This window comes from Hydractinia symbiolongicarpus, chromosome 9 (genome assembly GCF_029227915.1).
Source record: "Hydractinia symbiolongicarpus strain clone_291-10 chromosome 9, HSymV2.1, whole genome shotgun sequence".
Taxonomy (NCBI): Eukaryota; Metazoa; Cnidaria; class Hydrozoa; order Anthoathecata; family Hydractiniidae; genus Hydractinia; species Hydractinia symbiolongicarpus.
Window position 1 is genome coordinate 26,759,362 of NC_079883.1, and position 23,148 is coordinate 26,782,509.

The 23,148-nt window shown below is 32.7% G+C and overlaps 1 protein-coding gene across 2 annotated transcripts in view; it reads left to right on the forward strand.

Moving 5' to 3' along the window:
* The first annotated feature begins 2,978 nt into the window (after positions 1–2,978).
* Positions 2,979–23,148, forward strand: part of LOC130657988 (uncharacterized) — a 36,024-nt gene continuing 15,854 nt past the window's right edge. Inside the window, exons 1-5 of one of the 2 annotated variants that reach the window (XM_057460999.1) lie at positions 2,979–3,144; positions 5,503–5,721; positions 8,206–8,534; positions 14,832–14,940; positions 18,960–20,162. In XM_057460999.1, the coding sequence (XP_057316982.1) occupies positions 2,998–3,144; positions 5,503–5,721; positions 8,206–8,534; positions 14,832–14,940; positions 18,960–20,162 (2,007 nt within the window). In that variant the 5' untranslated portion in view covers positions 2,979–2,997. The remainder of the gene's footprint in view (positions 3,145–5,502; positions 5,722–8,205; positions 8,535–14,831; positions 14,941–18,959; positions 20,163–23,148) is intronic. The other variant, XM_057461000.1, reaches the window with a different exon arrangement.

Genomic DNA, 23,148 nt, shown 5'->3' on the forward strand with positions numbered 1-23,148 from the left:
TTTTCGTGTCAAATTACTTTATTGGTTTAGTTACTATGCCAAGTTTTATATTTATAGCGTTTCTTTATAACTTAATAACGAGATTCAAAATACGCAGCCTTGACTTGCGGTAACTAAAATTTGATGTCAGAATTTTGATTTCTTTAAAGTTATTAAAATGACGTCACTAAAGAATTTCTTAGCAAAATACAAAAAAAGCATGGTATTTATCAATAACCACGCTTTTATTTCGGCACTGATAAATAAAAAGTTATTATTTTCTAATGACACCTTTCAATAAAAACCGAATAAATCGGTTACACTTATTTTTAGACCTCTCCTTATATTTTTTCTTTTATGTTGAGATTAGGAGCGAGCAGAATAAGTAGGTTAAGATATTTTTGAGGTATGTTCTTTTAACTTTTACATTTCAAACTCTAAATTTCCATTGTTTTTTACCAACAGTATTTTGTTTTCGAACGACTTTTTTTATGACCTGCTACCTAAATCTTGGTAAATTTCAGCTCACGAGCTATGGCTAATAGATTACATGTCGGTATTTCGCCTTTGCTGCGACGCGAATTCGCGTCCTTCGCACAACATCTTTTGCGAGAATTGTTGGCTTTTATGTTTGGATGGGACCTGAACCTGTCTAAAAATAAAAAAACGCAAAAAACCCTGGGAACAAGATTGGTCCTTTTTAGTCTAAGGACTAATTAAAGTCGATTAGCCCCACTGTCGTTAATTGTTCGTTGATCGTTGTAGTTGATGTTGTTGTTGCACAATCTCGATCGCAGGACCTGTTGTCTCGTCAGACAAGCGCATCGCGTTGGGAGACAAAAAGCCCTGGGAACGAGGCTGGTCGTTGCGCATAGCAGTTCCTATCAAAAAAACAGAGAATGGTAGAATACGGTCGCACTAAATCATTGATGACAGGCTAGACTATAAAATTTTTTTCTGCATAGAAATAGACCATAAAGAAAGGTAAAGTGAAATTTACTTGAGTTAACCTCGATCCATGTTGAGAGACAAAAATGCCCTGGAAACAAGGTTGTACTTGAGTAACTTCCTTTATGAGTGTCAACCACTTGACCAATATTTTAAATATATGATGAATTAATATAAAGAATGGATTAACAACGCATTAGAAAGTGACGTCATATAAACAATGATGGTGTCATTGTTATTTTTTCTTTTTTTGCGTTCAAGTCAATAAAAAAAAAATCTTGTCTGGTTTATTCTAATGATACTTTATCAACCTCCATTTTATCGATATAAAACCGTAAGTAGAAATAGGGAATAAGTATATGCTTTATTTGAAACCTTGGTTCATCTCTTGGAGGCTTGACAATTACACTTCGTACAACAGCGAATCGTTTGGTGTGGAAAATTCGAAAAAATATTTTTATAAACAACTTTAGTGTAACTTTAATAATTGGAAGGGTGGATAGAACATGTCGAGGGAAAATTAAGTCACTTTTTCATAAGTTACTTTTCCCTGACTATTCCTGTAGATAACCTCACAAGGGAATTTAAATATTTATCTATGTATGTTTTTCATACAAAAATCAATTGTTTAAACACAAAATGTTCTTTTTTCTTTTTGTTTCCATTATGTTTTTTTATGTCCTCGATCATCCTTTTTTATAATCTTCCTTGCAATTTATTTTGATGGTAACAATGAGTGAAAAATTTTAGGAAAAAAGAAAAAAGTCGGGTAAATTCTTAGTCGGGTATAAAAAAATTAGGTAAAAATACTAGTCGGAAAAAAAAATATTCGGGGGAAATTTTAGTCGGGGAAAAATTAAGTCACTTGCAAAAATTTAGTCACTTTTCCCGACTTTTTTTCTCCGATAAAGTATATGTATACTTTGTTTTGATGAAACAAATAATTTATTTAAGAAAACTTAATAAGAAGTTTTTAGATCAGAATTTTTACTAGGTTTCTTAGAAAAAAAAGTTTCCATACATCATATATACCGAAACAATGTTTAACCAACGATACCTTATCTGTTCTTTGACCTGTCATCGATGACGTCACAATTTTGATAACAAACACTGGATTGATAACGTTTTGCAATCTTCATTAAGCTTAATTAAGTTGAACGCTAATAAGGACATTCTTGTTTTTAATTAACTTGATCAACAAACTATCGCTAACAAACAACTGTAAGCTATTATTACACCAAGTATGAAATTTATGACTTAAGGTTATTTTTATATCGGGACGGAAAAGAGATTGATGAAGTATCACTTTTGCACAAAATATCTGACTGAGTTTTATGCAGACACCAGATCCCAATCATATTCAAATTATGATCAGAGAGGGTAATTGCCCCCGTCCTAATAAATAATAGAAGTAAAGAAAACAACAGCACACATTCTCTTTTCTTTAATTACTGTACCCAACAATAGGATGCTTTAATGCACAAATTGAATTTTATTAGGTGATTTGAACATTTCACAAAACGTTCTCCCATGGTGACCATTGTCTCTTAGAAAATATGTTGCTTCCTACTGGCCTGAGTACTAATTTGTTATAAAAGTGGGAAAAAAGTTAGTGTAAATATAGCTTTATTTCATTAGTTTACTTTGATACATGTTTGTACTGCATGTGTTGACATCTTGCAACAAAATATGATGTCAAGATAAAAACAACATGGCTTATCGTACAACCTTTCAATGTGTAATGATGAAACAAGCGTATAAACCTTGTGCCCTACTCGAGTAAACTTCCGGGCGTCTAGGTTTGAAGACGTCATAAATAATGGAAGCTTTGTTTACATAAGTGTATCTAATTTGCTGAGGATACAACTAACATTTCAGTTGTGTATGTGTCGAATTTATTTTTTCATCACACAAAACATCTTTTGAAGTAAGAGATATTTTCAACATGCAAAGCTGATAATCGTTTTTTTGTTAACGTAATATTGACTTATTTTTTGTAATACATTTTTTTATAAAATATAAATTAATTCGATGCTATAACATAAAGAACTAATTTATAGAATTTTAAAAATGTATAAAAAAGTGATGCCACGTGACTTAAATGATCGTCGAATCTCCTGTGAGCCCTCAGATGCCATTAATGGTGTTATTTTTGGTGGTATACATGAAGTCGATGAAGATGAAGGGGCAGAGGATGTGTTTCTGCCAGAACATATTGTAAGTGGGAGTTTTTATATAAAGAATAAGTTTGGAACAAAAAAAGAGAAGAATAAAGTGTGACAAAACATCACAAGCATGGAAAAATATCTTTCCTAGCAAAAATTGGGCTGAATCAATTGTTTTAATTTTTGCGTAACTTGTAGCTATTGGTCTTAGGTGGCAAAGAGTTTCTGATAAGTTGCAAAAAGAGCACGACAAATTTTTAGGCTGAAAAAGTGAACCAAATAGAAACAGCGCAGACTGAAGCCAAATTTCCTGGTTGTTATATAAGAAAACATTGCTGCTGGCTGGCCATTTTAATCATTATACTTTCTATAAACATCAAAGATGTTGCAAAGATGGATCTTCTACTCTTTTGTACGTCCTGCCTATTTTTTCTCTAAAAATTTCCTTAACTGCCCGAATTCCAACCTCATCCCCAGGGCTTGTTTCTATTTCTGACAATCTCGGACGAGGAGGTTGCCCGAATTAAGCTTATCACGAACTTTGTATAACTCAACATTTTGTTAAACTGTCAATCACTTGTATAGCTACATTGACATAATAAACTAAAATCTCATAACCTAAGCACCCTTCAGTTACTATCATTGAACTAATTACAAATGGAACTGAACATATTGTCCACTTCTTAATTAATACGTCATCTTATAATATCTGATATTGTCTGTTGATTAGGAAGACATATCATCGACTTCGTAACTTTATTATAAGGTTCACGTAATAGTGGTAGCTTTCCCTTACGTAAACTCACTTGGTCAATAGGGGAACAAAACCTACTCTTAAATGAGTAGATAGAGCTAGATGTTGACTTGCTAAACACAGTAAAACCGTCATAAAAAAGTTTCAATATGCAAAAGAATCGTTTAAAATGGTAACACCTGATTGCTTATTGTTACCCCAGTACCTTTTTTCTGTTTTAAATATTGGTTATAACCGCTTCAACTGTCAATTATATGGATGGACGATAAGATCAATTAAGGAGGTATTGACAAGTACTGCGTATCCTTTTATCAGTGAAATCTTTGACTTCAAATCTCAGGGCCATTGTAAGTATTTCCCTAAATTGTAAAATGACTTCCCTTAGTAAATGTTCACCTCTCATGGAGGCTGATGTCAAGAGTTTTTGTTTTATTTATACTTATGCAAGGTTTCTTTCAAGTCTTCATCATAAAACTAAAATCTTTCTTAAACAGTTTATTAAATTCTAGATAGCAAAGAGATCATGTTTATAGGAAATCCAGGCTAATTTATCCATGAAGAATAACTTCCACACAGACTTAATGTGTGAGGCTGCTTCCTCTAAAAACATATATTGATTATTAACATTCCTACGCAACCTCGTTTCCAGGGCACCTAATCTTTTTCCTCGTCGACAGGATGTTGGAGAAGAAAGAAAAGATGACCTGAAAGGTCGATTCTTATGTTATAACAAGTGCCCTGCCTTTGAGTGTGTTGTGATACCTAAATAAATGAATAAAATCGACTTTAAAATGTTGGTTTATCCTAATAATGGTAAAGTAATGAAGGGTTTTATGGTGTAAGGTAACGAACATGTAAGTAAATTGTGTCAGTTAACAAAATGCCGCACTTATCCAGCGTCAGAAATGACAGGGTCTAATTAGCATTGACCTTGATTGACCCTTCTCTTAAGCAGTTTCAAAATGGCGAGAAGGCAAGGAGACGAACTTGCTGGATTTATCGAACTTTTTCGCGGATAACCGGCACAAATTTGTCGGGAAAAATTAGGAATAAAAACTTTAGCTTTCCTGCAGTGGATGGATATTAAAAGAAGTAAACTTTGCAAATGTAAAGGTAAACGTAACAGACTTGAAAAGATTTTTTTTTAATATGCTAGCTGTTTCGTAAATCTTGCTCCAGTATGATCACTCCTAAGAAAGTGCCACGTTCAAAATATATCCGCATCATTGTATACTTCTATAGATTTTTGCTTGTATAGCCCTTAATAATGATTTTTTTTGTCAAATATTACTCTAAAAATATTGTATGGTGACGATTCTCACTTGGTAGTTTTAATCCCCTTCTCCAGGGTTTCTTGGCCCCTAAGCCGTTGTGCCGGAGCGATCCGCTATTTAACTCTTTAAAAAGGCAAAAATGCCCTGGAAACGAGGTTGGATAGTTGCGTGTTAGTACGACGATGTGCAGCAATTTTCTACTTCGAAGAATTTGAAAATATCATCTTGCGTGACACAATCGTGTAAGTGTATGCTATGAAAAAGTGAAGGGACCTGGTAACTAAGTTCTTGGTAAAATAAGCAACTGTGGTTTAAGAGAGAAACTAAAATAAGCTTCTTAACATGTTCTCTTGTATGAAAGAAAAATAAACTTTTTTTGTAGATGACACGTTCTCAACGTGGTTTACGAATGCAGCGATATTTTAAAGACGTTCTTACGAAGGCTATTAAAAACTTCTCCCAACAGCAGAATTTTCTCCATGGTAACAAAATGCATGATAGCAGTGTTCGTAAAAAGCGCCGACACACTTACCCTTGTGATGAAGAAAAACGCGTCAAAGGGTACGACAGAAAGCGTTCGAGGAGCGTTTTAATTAAAAAGGTATGCCACTTTTTTCTACAGAATTATAATTATCCTTAACAATTATGACGCCAGTTAAAACTGATTGATGTGATAAATCATTCAGAACTAATCCTGTAATCAAATCAACAAAAAATGTGCAAAATTTTCTTTTAAGAAACTTTTATACGCCATATTGGTTCAAAGAAAGTCGGCTATAAATCAGAGGTCATAAAAATTTGGGCTATGGAAAAATACAGGCTGGAAAAAATTTGGGCCGGCTTTGTTTGGGCTGATGTGGGTTCATGTACTTTTCGTAAATTAATTCAGAATTAGCATCGGCTACGATTCAGGATCGCAAGCTCAGTCAGTAGAGTCATAAACAAAAAGTCGTGAGTTTGATCCCCACATAAAGGACATTTTAGAAATTTCTATAACTCAAATAAGAGCTTCAAAGTCTGTAAAACTGCCTTTGTGGTATGTCAAAAAAACAACGATTGGGAATATCCCAGGGTACATGTCGGCGATGTGCTGGTAGCTCTCGATACACAAGAGTTTTTAGCGCAGCACTGGGCAATGTTATGAGCATTTCTGAATAATGCGACTAATTAAAAGATAGTAAAGAAACAGAAATGAAATAAAAACAAAACAAAACAAAACAAACAAAAACAACAACAAACAAACAAACAAGTTCCTTTCGTGTTCCACGAGCCACATAGTTTTTAAATGACTCAGTATAACATAACATGATGACGAAATTTAAAAAAATTTCTAGACGAAAGTAGGTGTCATATTTGTTTTAAAATGTGTCCCACATTTGAAACGATTAAAACGGTTTATATGACGTGTTTGTAAGAACATAGTAATATTGTATACGTTATTGTGTGTGAGTTGTTGTGCCAAATGAGCTCCGCTCTGTTACTTTCGCTTCGCGTTCATTGCTTCTTAATAAAATTGCTTAACAAGATAAACAATATGAGATATGAAGAACGAAGATAAAAAAAAGTTTTAATGTCATAAGATCATGTGGTTGTTGTAAAACATAATTGTTTATGAGTGTGTCAGAAGAGTCTTGCGATGGAAAAGTATTGAGAAACAAAAGAAAATGTCAACGTTCCATGAATGTTTCAAAAGGTGCTCATAAAATACAGAAAAGATTGGAGAGAAACATGTTAATCTTGCTGTGGCACTTCATGAATCACGAAACATATGGAGACCCCTGTCAAAATAACGTTTTTAACACTTTGACAGAAAAATTAGATAAAGTACTCTGTGTTTTATGTTTTATCAAACTTTTTCTGAGGAAAATCTTTCTTTTTTTACTCTTTATTTGTGCTTTTTTATATCTCTTAAGTGTTATGTATTTTATACTATTTAATTACATCTATTGTTACTTCTAAATTGTTTAACTTTTTGGTTAGAGAAACTATTAAAACTAAAGTATTTTTTTTCTTCCTTTTCAATTTTCTTTATTTATCTTTACAGCGATATTAAAAAATTAGAATTTCATCCTGTTTTCATTGGTTGCTTTAATCTGAGAAAACAGACAAAAATTTATGTGAGAATCTTATTCTATACATGTAAATACAAAGACAGATCAAAAAAATTAGAACCATGTCATCTTCAAAGAAGAATGAAGAAAAAAAGTTTGTCTCAAAAAATAGTTGTTTTAGATGGTTTTTTCATCGAACATGGTGTAATCATAAAGATGCTGAACAGGCTTCGTTGGTATGTTTGTTGTAGGTGTTTGTTTGTGTTTGTTTGTTTGTTGCTACTGATGTTGTTGTTTTTGTTGTTGTTGTGATGGTGGTGGCTCTTGTTGTTTGTTGTTGTCGTTACTGTAGCTTTTGGTTGATGTCGTTAATGTTGTTTGTGTTTGTTTGTTTGTTTGTTGCTACTGATGTTGTTGTTCTTGTTGTTGTAACTTTTGTTGTTATTATTGTTGTCATTTTCTTTGTCGTTGTCATTGTTGTTGTCGTTGCGGTAGCTTTTGGTTGATGTCGTTAATGTTGTTTTATTTTGCTGTTGTTGTTTTCATTGTCTATTTAACATTTTCCTCTAAATTTTAAGAATTATACCGTTAAGGGAAAATTTCTTACTTTCATGGCACACTTGTGATTTTCGTTTAAGCCTTCAATAAAAGTAATTCAAACTCCCGCCCTCTTGGTTAGGTTTCATATCAATACACGCGATTCCAATAAGTGTTGTTTGTTTTTTATATAATTCTGTATGTTCGTAAGCTTTATAAATATCGCCGTACAAAAGTTGTCAAGAAAAAGAATCTGACTTTATCTTAAGTCTAAACATTTAATAACTGAATATTTAGAACTATACACCTCTGTGTAAAAACAAAAGTTACGTTCTGTTGGACAACTCATCTACATCTATCACAACGTCTGAACCCACCCCCGTGCATTTGGGTTCGTTTACTGTTGGTTTTTTGGTGGAAAGTCTGTAAATGCACTTAAATTAAACTTTCCCAAATCCGTGTTGGTATCTTACATTATCAGCTTCCATCCATTTTAGATTGAAAGTGAGTTTGAAAGCGAGTTATGCAGTCAAAATGGTAGACCAGATCACGAGTCAGCAATGTTCGACAGTTTCGACGATGAATGGAAAACAGATTCCGAAAACTCAGTGCAAACTGAAAGTTCCGAAAAATCTTCATTTGTTAACGACAATGTGATAATCTTACGGAAACGACAAATAAAATCCAGATCGTGGCATGTCGAGACGAGATACAGTTGCTATGACACAAGAGCTTCAGCCATTGATATTCAACGGAACAGATCGCGTGCGCCAACGTTAACCAATAGAAACTCCCTAATTATTGCAAGGGCCAATAAAAGAGAGAGGTAAGAATATACATTGATGAAAAATAGTTGACCAACATGAAACATCTTTTTACACAACAATACAACATTACTTTCTTTCCTAACATGTTTCTTAATTGTGACACTGTGAAATAAAGTTGCATGCTAGGTACTATTATCTACATTGTAATGCTTGCTGTGTGTCTATCTGCTTATCTATGACTTAAAAAATGGTAGCTGTGAGAAGCGACGGGCGAATTACTGTGAATTTTCTCTGGCTGATAACTAGTTTATTATAATAAATTTCGTGTCCATTCGAAGTTTATTACTCGTCTTCTTAAATTTATTTCCTAACCATTCTTCTGTCATTATCTGAATCATTGCCAGATCACTTTTGTAAACAAATTCACGCGTCAATATCATCAATTGGTGCGTTATTTAGCTTTAAGATATGTACAACACGGCTTGCCATATCGTAAGTTTTGTATCTTGTTTCGGGCCCGTATTCTTCAGGCAAAATAACAGGTAGCAACATCAAAATTCGCCACAAGAATGTGTAATGTCGACAAATAAGTAAAATATTTGTTTGTAATATTAAGATTAGATGGATATGATTATCGCGTAATCACTTATAAAAATTAATAGAATAATCTTTAGTGCAAATAGAAAGAAAAAATAACTATAATTCGTTGTCTAATAATTCTTTATAGTCTTTATAGTCTCCCACTTATCTTGTGGCGCAATATGAGATTAATTATGGTAGGAAAGTTTTGGAGGAATTTCTAAAATCCTCAAATGTACGCCCTTGATAATTTAAAACACTCCTCCCCTCAAAAACGAGTGATTGAATCTTTAAAAAGTAATTACGCCTCCTTTGAAAAACGTCCTCTTCTATATCCGCCCATGTAAGGAAAAGAGGAAAAATTCAATAATCACCGGTACTGCACAACAAGTTATCACATACAGAAAAATTTCTACCGAATTTTGTAATAAAGAGAAATTTTGTTACATGAACTTTTAGAATAAAAAATATTTTTATCCAGCGGTTATTTTAATAAATTAAAAAAAATATTAAACGTATGAAGATCATTAGAAAGTTCATTACAATTTTAATGCAGACTACAGATTAATGTTAATTTGACATGACAAAAATATGTCATAAAGAGAAAATGTATTAAAGGATTATTTCATTTTATTGCAGGAAAGCAAAATACCTTTTCTCAAATTTATTCTCGACCCCGTTAATCTATGTCAAATTAAAAATTTTTCACCTGTCCCAAGTATTATAAACGCCCTCCTACCCAAAAAACTATCAACTTCAACATAAATGTCTACTCTGTATTACTTTTATCATAAATCATAAGGTCTCACTTAAAAAGTTGCCTTGTATTGTCACCCTTTTACAAGCCTGTCACACTTGTATAAGCCCGCAATGAAAAATTATGAACTTTTATCAACCCTCGATTGCATTAAACTATTGGAAACGTGCGTGCTTTATTTTGTTAGCTTTGGAAGAGAAGAGGACACGAAAACAAACAAAATATTTACAAGAGAATTTAATAGGACTAATCCTTTTTTCATATATTTGCTAAATTGTATCTTCTGATTGGATAATTACCCGTCAACCTGATTTGTTTATGTGTTTCTTTACTTGCTTGTGTGTGTGTTGCAAATCTCCATCATGTTGGTTTTTGATTTAACTTCCACTGCGAAGGTTATGGGATGATAAATTTTCTATGTTTTAAACTGTGAGATGTGATAGTTTAAAAAAGTTAGTTTATTTTGGGCACAGAAATTTAAATAAAAGATGTAAGACATTACAAACAAATAAATATGAAAATAAATAAAATCGCTACACGGACTTTGCATTTTTAGCTTCTTAAACTCTGTAGTACGAAAAATTAAATAACAGCAAATATCATCTGCGATGGAGAAAGTAACCATTTCATTGTTTTTAAACGCCGCGGTGAACAATTTGATATAAAATATATTTCAACATTCGAGGCGTGCGAAATTTATTTTCTTAACTTTTCACAAACGGAGTGTGTAAAAATGAGCCTCCCTCTCATGCGTAAGAAATTCTGGCAAACACAAGTTTATTCCGTCGATGATGTAGAACTGATGCAAAGCAAAAATTCTGCAACTGATTTCGAAAGCATAGTTAGCAAATTGAAAGAAAATTACGGAACCGATCAAAATAATAACGAATGTGCTAAGTCAACCGAAGACATCATCATTTATGCTGACAATGCAATTTTATCACGAAAAAGAAAATCATTTGCAAATACAGTCCAGCATCGTATTGATGAGGAGTCGCCATCGCAAAGAAGAGTTTCGTTTGTGAGGAGTGTAGATTTTGTGGATAATACGTCATTTTATTTATCTTCGCCGTCGTCTTCATCTTCGTCATCTTCAGAAGATGAACAAGAATTAGAACGAATTGATGAGGAGTGTATGGTAGCAAGTTCTCTTCCAAAATGGATGCGAGAAGCGAAAGTATTATCACTTGGGTAGGTTACGAACTTAAGTAGATTATTGGATATGTTAGTTAGTTGGGATATGTTACAATACCTTTCGAGTAGGTTAACTCAGCAGTTATTTCAGTGAATTACTCATTCACTTGGGTAGGTTACTCATTCACCTGGGTAGGTCATTTAATTATTTGGAAGGACTACTTTAAGGGCAAAAGCAATGGGGTTTTCGCGTTTTTGGTCGTTTTCGCGAGAGTTTATGCCTTTGGAAATCATATGTCAACAAGTCGCAAAAGTTTTTTTCACACTAGGTAATGGATATTTTTCAAGACACGAAATTTTTTCACCAAAAAAAATCAATAAGAAGGAAAATAATAAAGTTAGTGAATTATTTCTTCTTTAATAACCATCTACAATAATATTTGATGCACTCCATTACTTGGGTAGGCTGCTCATTTACTGGGCTAGGTGGCTCATTTACTCAGGTAGATTTCTCATTTACTTGGGTAGGTTTATTTATACAAGGTTACTGATTTAGATCACTAATTCACTTGGGTAGGTTACTCATATACTCGGGTGGGTCACTCCTTCACTTGATTAGAATGCTCATTCACTTGGGTAGGTTACTGATTCACTTAGGAAGGTTGCTCAATCGTTTGTACAGGGCATTTATTCACTTAGGTAGTTTACTAATTCCCTTGGGTAGGTTACTCATTTACTTGAAAAGATTACTTTTTTAAACGGATAGCTTAATCATTTATGTTTTGAGCAGATTTAAGTGGACTACTTTTTTATCTAAGTTGGTTTCTCATTCACTTGGCTGGGCTGTATTTAATAAATCTATCAGTTTAGCATAAAATTATTTAGAAACGAACAATTTTTATTTCGTTTGTTATTATTATTATTATTTTTTTACTATTCTTGCAATGAAATATTTGGCGTGACAGATCTTGATATCAGCTGCATTGTTTGACGTGTCACCCGCTAGGTTTTTGTAAATTCCACTGAAGCATATTCAGTTTATATTAAAATTAGCAGTAAGTTTAAATTGGGTTAAAAAAATGAAATGAATATAAAAATAAAGAGACATTGCTTACTGAAACAATATTCATAACGATGAGGAAGTTGTTTTACAAAACACAGACCGGAATTTCTTTTAATACATTCAATGTATTTTTAATTCTCTAAAAAAATTCCACAAATTTATGGATTTCCTTTCTATATTTTAATCCTTTCTATATTTTAATTTTTGCGCTACTGAATCTGCTAAAAAATCGGGTCTGTAAATTTGACCACCTAAATGTTCATTTATAAAAATTAAAACTTTTTATTATAAAGTCTTGCAGCACAGGAAATAATTTCTGTAATTATAATGGTATGGGACACTTAGTCTCAAATTCCCTTAAGCTACAATATATCATAGTTTGTTTATTTTGAGAACAAGTCACGAGTAACAAGTTAAACCATGTACTAACTGTTTCTGACAATCACAAGCGCTACTTTAACTTGTTTACAGTTCAAATTTAAGAATTGATGCTACCATTTTTAAATTTCTAACGCTCGCCTCAGATCACGTGATTGTGTCTTTTATTTTTTTGAGGGATTTCTGCCGCCAATATCAGAATGTTGAGGCCTTCGTTGATTTGATGTGCTCATTTAAAAAATTAAGGATCTAGGAGAATGAGAGATGTGCGTTGAAGATGTTACGGGTTTTCCGACTGTACTTTTTTATGAGAAAAATGTTATAAGAACAACAGTGCTGGGAAAGACCTATTAATAAGAGCAAAATCAGAATAATGATTGGGTTACTGCGATTTTATTTTTTCTCGAAAAAAAAATACAAAAAAACAATGCAGAAAAAGTTTGTGTGGTTTGTGGAAACATGTGCTTACAATGGAATTATTTGTTAAATTATTTGTTTACTGCAAATATAGAAACGAAGTAAGAACACATCAGGACGAAGTCAAATTTTGTGGTTTTTGTAAATGTATTCAAATAACAATTTCAAAAGAAACACAACACACATACCATTACGAGTTACGTAATGATTGTCAACATTATTTATCTGTAGGCTGCAACATATTTTTGTTGATACTTTTGGGATATTCTTCACTTCAAAATATTAATTATTACAAAAGAAATATACTCGCAATGCTGTTTAAATAATAAGTGTTTGATTAGTGGAAATTGAAAATATGTTCATGTGACGAATGCATCAATTTTCAGCGCTCGTATTTTCTTCTGTCGTAGAGAGAGTATTTTGTTATTTGGCGCTGCAAATTTTAATTCATCTTCTCTCTGTTTTCATCTTCATGTTAAGGAAGCTAATGATATGGGTTAATTTGTTCGTTCGTTTGTTTTTTTGTTTACATTATTGGAAAGAATAGACGATGCAGCAGAGTGACTGTTGATTTATATTCTCTAACTTTTTTGCAATAATGTTTTTTAAGTTAAAAATAAATATTTTTATATGTTAGTGATATTTTTGTAACATTATGATGTGTTTTGTGCAAATCGCCGACATTGTCATCAACATTGTTATCAAAATTTGCTCTTTTTTTCAACATATCATACAGTGTCTTTTAAATTTTTATAAAAATAAAAATTACACGAACTCCAATGGTCTAAAATGAACACTTTGGGCCCGTGTAAAGATTCTCTACCCCTTTTATGCGTATTTTTATTGTGTTGACGGACCTAACGTTAGACATTGTTTGGGTCTTATATAAACAACTTTTGTAATTTCTTGTTCTGTGTTTTTCTTTATATTTGTTTTTAAGAAGTATGATTAAACATGAAGTTTCGTGCAAAAAAACTTAGCATGCAGTCTATTCAACCTCATCCCCACGGTTTTTTAGTTTTTTCACATTGGGAGGAAATGTAACCTAAAAAGTCCTGGGAACGAGGCTGGAAGTCTATTGACACGTGTTTGCCTCAATTTGAAAGTACGTGTTGAACAATTATATGTGCCTTCGGCTAACTGAAATACATGAAAAAGTCTACGGTAGAATGCACGAAGAGTTTCGTATGGTCAAACAAATTCGTCACAAAGCAAAAAGGTCCTGGTGACTAGTGTGACGTAGACAAGGGGATTACAGTGATTCTATAAGGAAAAATCTTTTTAAAAAGTTCAAACATTTTTCATTGATATTTTTTACACATTAGGGATAAACATAGTAGCGATACAACTTAATAAATCTTTCATTCATAACTCAAGGCTTAGTATTACTAAAGTATTATCATAATATTATCCCAGCATGCAATGACAGTATTAAAATTTAAGTACTAGATTTAGGATATATGACGTGACAACAGGGAAATATTTTCCGGAATTTTATTTAATCTCTTTAATGGCTAATGGATGTCCAGAGTAGTTAATAATATGATGGCCAACTTGAGTTTGACAAACGTTTTGGGAGGAAGATTTTCGTGAATATTTCTTGAGTTTTATTTGCGAAATATGGATTCGACATTTTTTACGAGACAAAGGTACATTGTTTATGCTTAAAACATTTGGTTTAATGATTTCTATTACAGATCATCCTAGTGCGGAATGTCTTTTACAGATTTTTTTTTTACAAAAAATTTATTTATTTTTTACAGATTTTCTATTACAGATCATCCTAGTGCAGAATGTCTTGCCTACTAAGTTCTCTGGACATAAGGTTGTTGCCTATGCCTCTGTTAAAGTCGTGGAGCTTCGGGGACCACAATCTTCTTTCCAATTTGTTGATTGCATTGAAGACGAGATTCTGTTTATTTTAAGGGAATGTTAATTGTGATACAATGCTCTAAATTTAGCATGACCGCCCCTGCCCTAACCGTCCTTGATTTAACACCAGATTATATCCACACACGTATATTTTAGATCGTACAGTCAACGCTACGATATTCACTCAAGCACAGTTTTGTCAGAGATTTGCTCACCGAAATTACGATCCAAGACCTTTGATACCTTGATGGAAAACCACGATGACGTAAGAGCTATTTTTATACATAACCTTTTTGCGCACAAGGTATCTAGTATTTGGCACCTTTCGTCCAAGTATTTGGACATAAACCTTATTTTAAATCGAAATTTACAACCTCTGTGGAAGCACCTTTACACACGTTGCAAAAAACTATGAGCAACCTTAGTTTTTTTTAAGACGACTATTAGAAGTAACTTCTACGATATACTTAAATTGTTTTATAGACAGAGCTCATTGAAATAAACCTGAAAGTGATTGATGTAGCTCCGTCTGTCTACGTATATCGATGCCACTCTAAAGTTATTATCATCATCACTTTGTATTTTTTATGCTTGTGTAAAAACGTAGCGGTGCAAGCGCTACACATACGGTGAAAAAGAGATTACTTAATCTAAACTATCCAGTTCCGTAAAATTTGATATCATTACGTCACAATGCAAAAGAGAACAAGAAAGAACTTTTTAAATATTAGTCTTGGGCATTCAACTAAGATGGAAAATTAATTTCATCGCAAACAGAAAATGAATTTTTTTTTAATATTATATCCATTTTTGTTTATTCTTCTTTAATTTTTCAAAAATTCATAATCTCAAACAAAATATTTGTTCGTTATTGCTGTTAAACTTCGTAGAAATAATTAGTTTTCCAATCTTTGACATGATTATTCACGATGCTCGCACATAAAAGAAGTCACTTCGTCCGCAACTCTTCCATCCGCGCAACTGTGAGTTACTTCATAACTGTTCTTTTTACTTCGAACATCTAAATATCTTCAAGGTAACAATTTACCTGCAATCACTGCAAATTCGTGATATTTTACACAGAATCACTGTCATAAAAATTTTTGTACATAACAACCTTTAGCCTTTTACATAACAACCTTTAGCCTGCGAGGCACATAATCCATTGTGATGGAAGTAACAAGACTATTATGACAACATTACCGCCATTAACTGAAGTATTTTCATTGCAATAATGAGACTAAATACTAAATGGTCTGAAACAATGACTTTTAGAAACTTCCCTGCAAAATTCATAACTACACGAAAAAACTCTAACTGTATTTTATTTTAATAACTTTTTATCGTTATTATTTTTTATATTTTTTGTTCTATTTTTTTTTTATATCAATTAGCTCCTTTAAAAAGATCTTCTTCATGCTCACTGCCAATAAAAAGGATCCCCCAGGACTGTTTCGTTCATCGCACATTCACAACCACGAAGAGTTAAGAAAAGACCATTGGCACTGGAAGAAAAAACACAAATCTAATCTTTCTCTGTTTCCTTTTTTTAATTCTAGAACTATTTAGGAGAAATTTATTAGTACTGTGTGTTATTCTTTAAATATAATAGACGAAGGAGATTTAACGTTGTACTCCACCGTTGACTTTAAGCTTTAGTTTACGGTTTGTTATTTACATGACAACAACCACGTGGAAGTGTAAACAAACAAGCAAACATTAACAATGTAAACAAACATGTCACAATTTGTTTTTCATCTATCATGTCCATTCACGAAAACCATTTTCCTATCACGATCGAGTTTTTTGCTTCAGGTCTGATTTTCTTCTCTGGAAACTCCCATTGCTAATATTTCTGTTATATGACAATAAAACAAAGTTAGTTAGCAGTAGCTAACACTAACGCTGTTGAGCGAAAATTCTGACATTGGGGAAATTGGAATGTACACAAAAATTTTTACCAAGTTTAGGACAATGTTAACGACTAGTAGTTAGCCCCTGGAAAGCCAACAGTTTGGTCTGCTGTGCGTATTCCTTAACACGGAGAAGTAATTGGGCTATTATTTTGAACATGCAAAATACGCGTATTATTATCAGCCGCAATATCCGATTAAGTTTTGACAAAATCCTGTTTTATGTTCTTATTTTTTAATTATTGTTTTTCAGTAATTCCAGCAAATGCAAAACAATGTAACGACACGGCTACTCAAAGAATTAGTAAAACTGTTAGTATTTGATAAAGAACCATTTAATTTTAACGTTTGATACACGGGAAGAAAATTGTCTGTAACTTTTATATTGCTGTACTGACAATAGCCTGCAATAATATAAACTGGTAGAATTCCTGGTAATTGAGACAAAAAGCAGGGTAATCGAGTTACAATCTTGCCCCATCTTATTTTCCGTTATCTCATTTCAAAGCCGTTTTCGCAATTAATAGTTGCCTTAAAAATACGTTAGTGGTCCAAATATCGCATTAACGGTGATTTATTTGCAAACTCGTTCCCAGATCCTCTTTGTCTCTTTTAAAAATCATGAGTACAAAGCTTCTGTGTTGTCTTTAAAGAGCTTAACTGTCTTTTTCCATCGTGGAAATTATCAGGTTGACGTCATGATGTCATATTTGGTGGTTGGTAAAATATTTTGATTTGAAAATAGATTATGCAGATTCAAGACTGAGAAGTTTCAACTACACCTTAAACTGTTTTCTTCGTCTATTTTCTTTATATTTTTCTTTCTTTTTTATCTATATTTTAAAACCCGTATACGTCTGTCTGTTACGTAAAATGCACGCAATGCGGTATAAACCCTAACGGGTGAACCCGTTGATTTTTCCAGTATTGTTTGTAGTATTTATTATTATTATTATTATTATTATTATTATTATTATTATTATACTTCTTCTATTTTGACAGTATACATTATCTTGTAGACAAAATCTAATAATTATTTTTGATTTCAAGGGAAAAGCTTTGAGCATTTTTCCCTTTCTATCTATAGGCGTATGCTTTAAAAAAACGCTCATCCCTTATAGTTTTGTTTAACTTATCCCTCCTCCACTGCAATTTTTATAAATAAGTTATTTTTTGTGGCTAAAATTATGACTTTTCGTATATATTAATTAGACACAACCATAACCAATTTTACTTTCGTCGCAAAATAGAAATAGTTTTAGCTAAGCAGTATATGTCGCAAATAATCTTAGATTTATTTAATTTTTTAGGCTTATTGATTGAGATTAGGCAGCTTTTAATTAATTTTTGCGATATTTTGCGATATTTGCGATATTTTGCAATATTTGGTGTTGTTACGACAGTTACTTGACAGTTACCGTCAACACCCCATACTTTTTTATATTTCATTTTTAAATACAATCGAAATTGTTGTCATGGTAACTTATCGATCAGGAGGTGATCAGGAACTTGTGCGCCACCTTCGCCATTTTTTAGCAACGGACTCATTTGCTCAGAGAATATCGTGAGCGATTCGTTTTTAATTAAATCCATCACAAAAAGTAAATCTAATGTCCAACAGAGCTTGGTGAAAGTGACAATTATATAGCTAGATCCCTATCCAGTACTGAAATTGACGTATTAATTGAGTTGCGAATCCCGTCTAGTCATGGCGATTAGTGATTTCTTTAAAACTTATTGTCTTCAAATTCCATGGGTCCGATTTAAATAAATGCAAAACAATAAAATTGTTGTCTTATCAATTTTATGTAGAAATATTGTATAAGTTATACTTTTCTGTTATTATGAGAAATAAAACAGAACTTTGGTAGAAGCGTTTGGATATCAACTCGTTTCCTATTAACTTAAAAAGTGACGCTAAATTAAATCATATAGAGTCAAAGAAAAGGAAGATATTATAATCAGAATTGAGCATTGTTGTTTTGTGATGTTACAATTTTGCGCATGCGTACTGGCTGTGTACTAAAATAAGGACATGATTATTGGCGGATATTACATGACAAATTTCGCTTTCTTGTCCGTGTGGCAGTTATTATAAGATTACGTTATCGAAGGAAGAAAACCAACTATATTTATACAAGCTTAACTGTGGATACCTAAAACGCGTCATATTTAAAAAATGTAATTACAAGTCGATTGCTTATTGTTCGCGATAAACTGGAAATCCTAAGATATATTTTTGTTTTAAGTTTACAATACAAAAGGAAATCGATTAACAGTATCTATTGTTCGTTAATTAGAAATTTTTGACTTAATTGCAATTATGGAAAACTTCACTGGTGTCTTTATACCGATGTTTTTTTTGAAGCAGTTCACCACACAGTCGAAGAGTAGTGTGAAGAAGAAGCCTGTAAGAAAAGTGTCCATCAAAACAGATCCTATTCGACGTACAAGATCAGCCAACTTTCCCGCAAGGAAGAATTTCACCAGAAGGGTGAGCCGATTAAAAAGTTCACCGGTTTGTAAAAAAGAATACGGTAGCGAAAGTGAAAGTGGTGGTAGCTTAGAAGATATTTTTTTAGTCGGTTCCGTCGTAGGAGACGCTAAAAAATTTGAAACCTTCAGAAAATATTCGAGAGTTGTACCAGCGGATGAAAAGCTGATTTCAAATCAAAGTGGCGATGTAATTGACCAATCAAATTTCGAACCAGTAGGTTGTGAGGACACAATTTCAGTTGGTGTAACTTCAGTTGAAGAAACAAGCAGCCAAGAAGAAGCAAGCTACAAAGAGAATCAACGACACTATCTTGAAAATTTAGATGATCGAGGCAATCAAGGTAGTACAGTTGAAGATAAAACTGACGAAAAACAAGAACACGTTCATACACCTCCAAAGGATTGTCTAGTTGATTTTAATCAAAGCTTTGAGATGTTTTTCCAGCTTACTAATCAGACATTGGAAGCTTCTGGTTACAGAAGGCCGAGATCAGCAACAGTGGTTGGGAATCACTCAGTCAGTTATGATCATGAGTTAGAGATCGACAACTACAGAGCAAACCATAGACGAGCGCGATCGTTTAACGTGTACGATACAGAAGAAAATAAATTAAGAACATTTGCTGTGTTTTCAAGCAATAATAACCTATCTAAAGGTTGTAACCAGAAAGAAAATTTCATGAAAAATGTTAAAGAGACAGAAAAGTCCTTTGAAAGTAAAAAGTCAAACTCTTTACCTATTAAGATGTCGAAAGAGCCTAACCTACCCTCGTTTTATATCTCAGAAAACAGCGATGAGGAGGAGGTTCAGAAACCTATAGAACGGATCACAGTGAAGAAATTCTCAGTCGAAAAAAACAATGTGAAACATGTACTACACAATAATATTCCGTTCGATGAAATAAAAGAGGCAAATCTGAATAAATCTTCAATACGAAGAAGAAGTAGCATAAAGACATCGAGGCAAAAGTTTTCAACCAAATCATATTCAATGGGGGAGCCTTTATTACAAAAGCAAAGTGTTGTTCATTTTGCTCGATCAGCCTCACTGATAAAATCACGAAGAAAATCTCACGAGGTAAGAAATAGACAGGAGGGCTGATCACTTCCGATTTCTTTAATTTTCTTCCTAATTAGATTCTTACCATCACGTTAGCATATCAACAATTAAATTTATTTCTTGTTGCTACCATTATCTTCGTTAGTGGCGATCTTTAAAAAGACAATAAACAGAGATTGTGCAACTGCTGTATTTCCGATTTGTTATCCGATATGTTATCCGATTTTGCTAGGTTAGTTGATTCACTATAAATAGTGTCTTTTTTATCTTTGGAACAATTTCAGTGATAGTAAAAATAAAAGAGGGTTGACATCGTAATTTAGAATGATGCATTTCTTGAAACCTTCGCTTCCGATTGCCAAGACATACGTGCTGAAATAGACACGTTTTTATTGGTCGTTGAAAATGCCAATATCAATTTTGATTGGTTCCTGCGCCATTGTTTTGCACCCACGGTTTTTTTTTACATAAGGCGTGGTGCAGCGAATTTTTATTTTTTTAAAAGTACTGAAATCTTAAGAACATTTCTTAATATGCAACGATGACAAAGAAGAACATACAAATTACAAGGGTTCTAACTCTAACTCTGTTTCTAATTCAAACTCTAATTCTTATTGGGGGATACAACCAGCAAGTACCCACAGACATTGTACTTAAAAATGATCTTTTTGGCATAACGGTAATTGTTTATTTAATATAAAATTTCTTACAAAAAAACATGATCTTTGATAGTTCATTTTTTTACATATCTTTATTTTACTTTAACTAAATTGCTCTTTTTTCCAAAGTATTTGATTTTCATCATATATTTTCTACATGTTTGCATCTGTTTTGTATTTAGAGTTTTCTTCTTTTATCAAAACTCTTTAATTAACTAAAGGTTTTCATTACGTGTCCACATGATCTGTTCAGCTTACACAAACTTAGCTTGATAAAATACATATATATACATTATATTCGTCGCCTTTAATCAAATTAACACCCGTATGACGATCGTTTTCACGCCCTCGTGACGTCACTATTTTCCCGCTTGTTTCAGGGTGTTTATTCTTACGCCTCTATTTCAGTCATGCCATCTGCTTCTCGTTTTTCAAAGGTGGAATCTTTAATTAAATCATATTCCAGAGGATTCTTTGTTTTTCTTTGCAATTATTTTCTACAGCAAAAATTTTCTCTTTGCAAATATTTTTAAGGAAATACAAAGACCGTTTTATTTCCGCGAAAATATTATTCCTGATCAGTGTTGCGTAAGGTAATTTTATTTTTTCTATTAGCTTTGCGAAATCGTTCCAGGGTTTCCCAGGTGGAGCAACAGTGAAAAAAAACAGCCCGATTTATTAAAAATACTTCCCACTAACCTCTTCCCCAGGGCTCTTCGAGATTGTTAGGAAAATAAAAAAAGCCCTGAGGACGAGGTTGGTTATCCACTTCTTTGTTATCCGTCTTTAGCTATTATAAGAACCGTTGAATTTTTTACAACAACACCCCTTGATGTCATGAATTAGTAATAATGGTTATAAAACAGCTTTTGAAGTCAATTGTTATATAAAATATATGATAACTAATTTTGTTTAAAGTTCCAAACGCGTTCGTGAGTTCCTGTTTGTCGAAGATAAAATTAAACTTAATTAGCTACTAGTTGGTGCAGAATATCTTTTTGTTGTTTGGGACATTGAGACATTGAAACGTTGTTGTTTGGGACATTGAGACAAATGAGAATTATACAAGGACAGTACATTAAAAGCTGTTTTACATTGTACAAAACTGATAGTAGATGAAGCTACGTAGTTGTCAGCAAATAAGAACATTTTTGTCAGTAAAACAAATTACAGTGTCAAACTTTCTCCAATTTTTTTTTTCAATTCGTAGTTGCGTACGTGCCAGTTTGGTTTTTAAAACTATTCGAATTGTTTCTTTGAAAGTTAAACCACGACAATCGAGTTCATTTTCATTTTTTTTTAATAATGCAACAGCATTATGGTGGCATATCAACAAACTTTCTGTGGTAAATGGCTGCTCACAGTGTCTTTAAATAATTTCGCGGTTTTATGACGTCATTGGAAACTTCGGAGCAGTGTTTCTCATAATATTTTTATTACAATCTGTCTGCAATGGGTGATGGTTTTATTAAACTTTTGATGAAATTTATGGAGAATTTCTTCATGTGCTTGGAATTCCTTGTCATCTCGGTGCACGTGGTGTTTGGAAGTCAATTAGCAATCCAGTCCACTGGATGGGTATTGTAGCTATATTATATGCTATGCTTTTTATTATAAGAAACCGATTTATAAGAAACTTAGTGCTGGAAATTTAATTAAATTTTGGAGCAAAACATGTTAGTCAATTTTTTATCAGAAACTTCTTTACAAGGAAGAAAGGTTTTCGTGAGTATGACTGACAGGACATATTCAGCCTCGTCCTCAGGAATTTTTGTCTCTCATCGACGCTGTACCCTCGTCGTGCTATATTCAAAAAGAGACAAAGAGAGATAGAGAGACAAGTAAAAAATAAGTAAAAAAATAAAAAGACAACAGGTCCTGGAATCGAGGTTGGTGACATATTGTAGTTAAATGATCAAAAGCGATATTTTATGTAATGATGCAGTAGTTTTACTTATTGTACATTCAATGTTTTTCTTTTACGTTCTTCATTTTTCGGAATTTGACATCTTGGTTTCAAGATAGTGATGTGGGTTCTAGGTTCCATTCTTCATTGGAGAACATCAGTAGAGCTTGATAAGTATCTTCATTATGAATCACATCATGATTTCATGTAACAAGAAACATCAATTTTATTGTAAAGCATAGCAGAATGAGATTTCAAGATAAATAGTTTTCACTCATCATTGTTATAAAACCGCAAAAAAATACTTGCTATTTGAGATTTGTAGATGAGAAGAAGAAATATTTTTCTTAACTTTTATCTAAATATGCAGTAGTATGGTAGGGGATATCTTTTTGCTGTTTTTTCTTGAGTAATTTTTCAAAATAAAATTCGCCAAAAC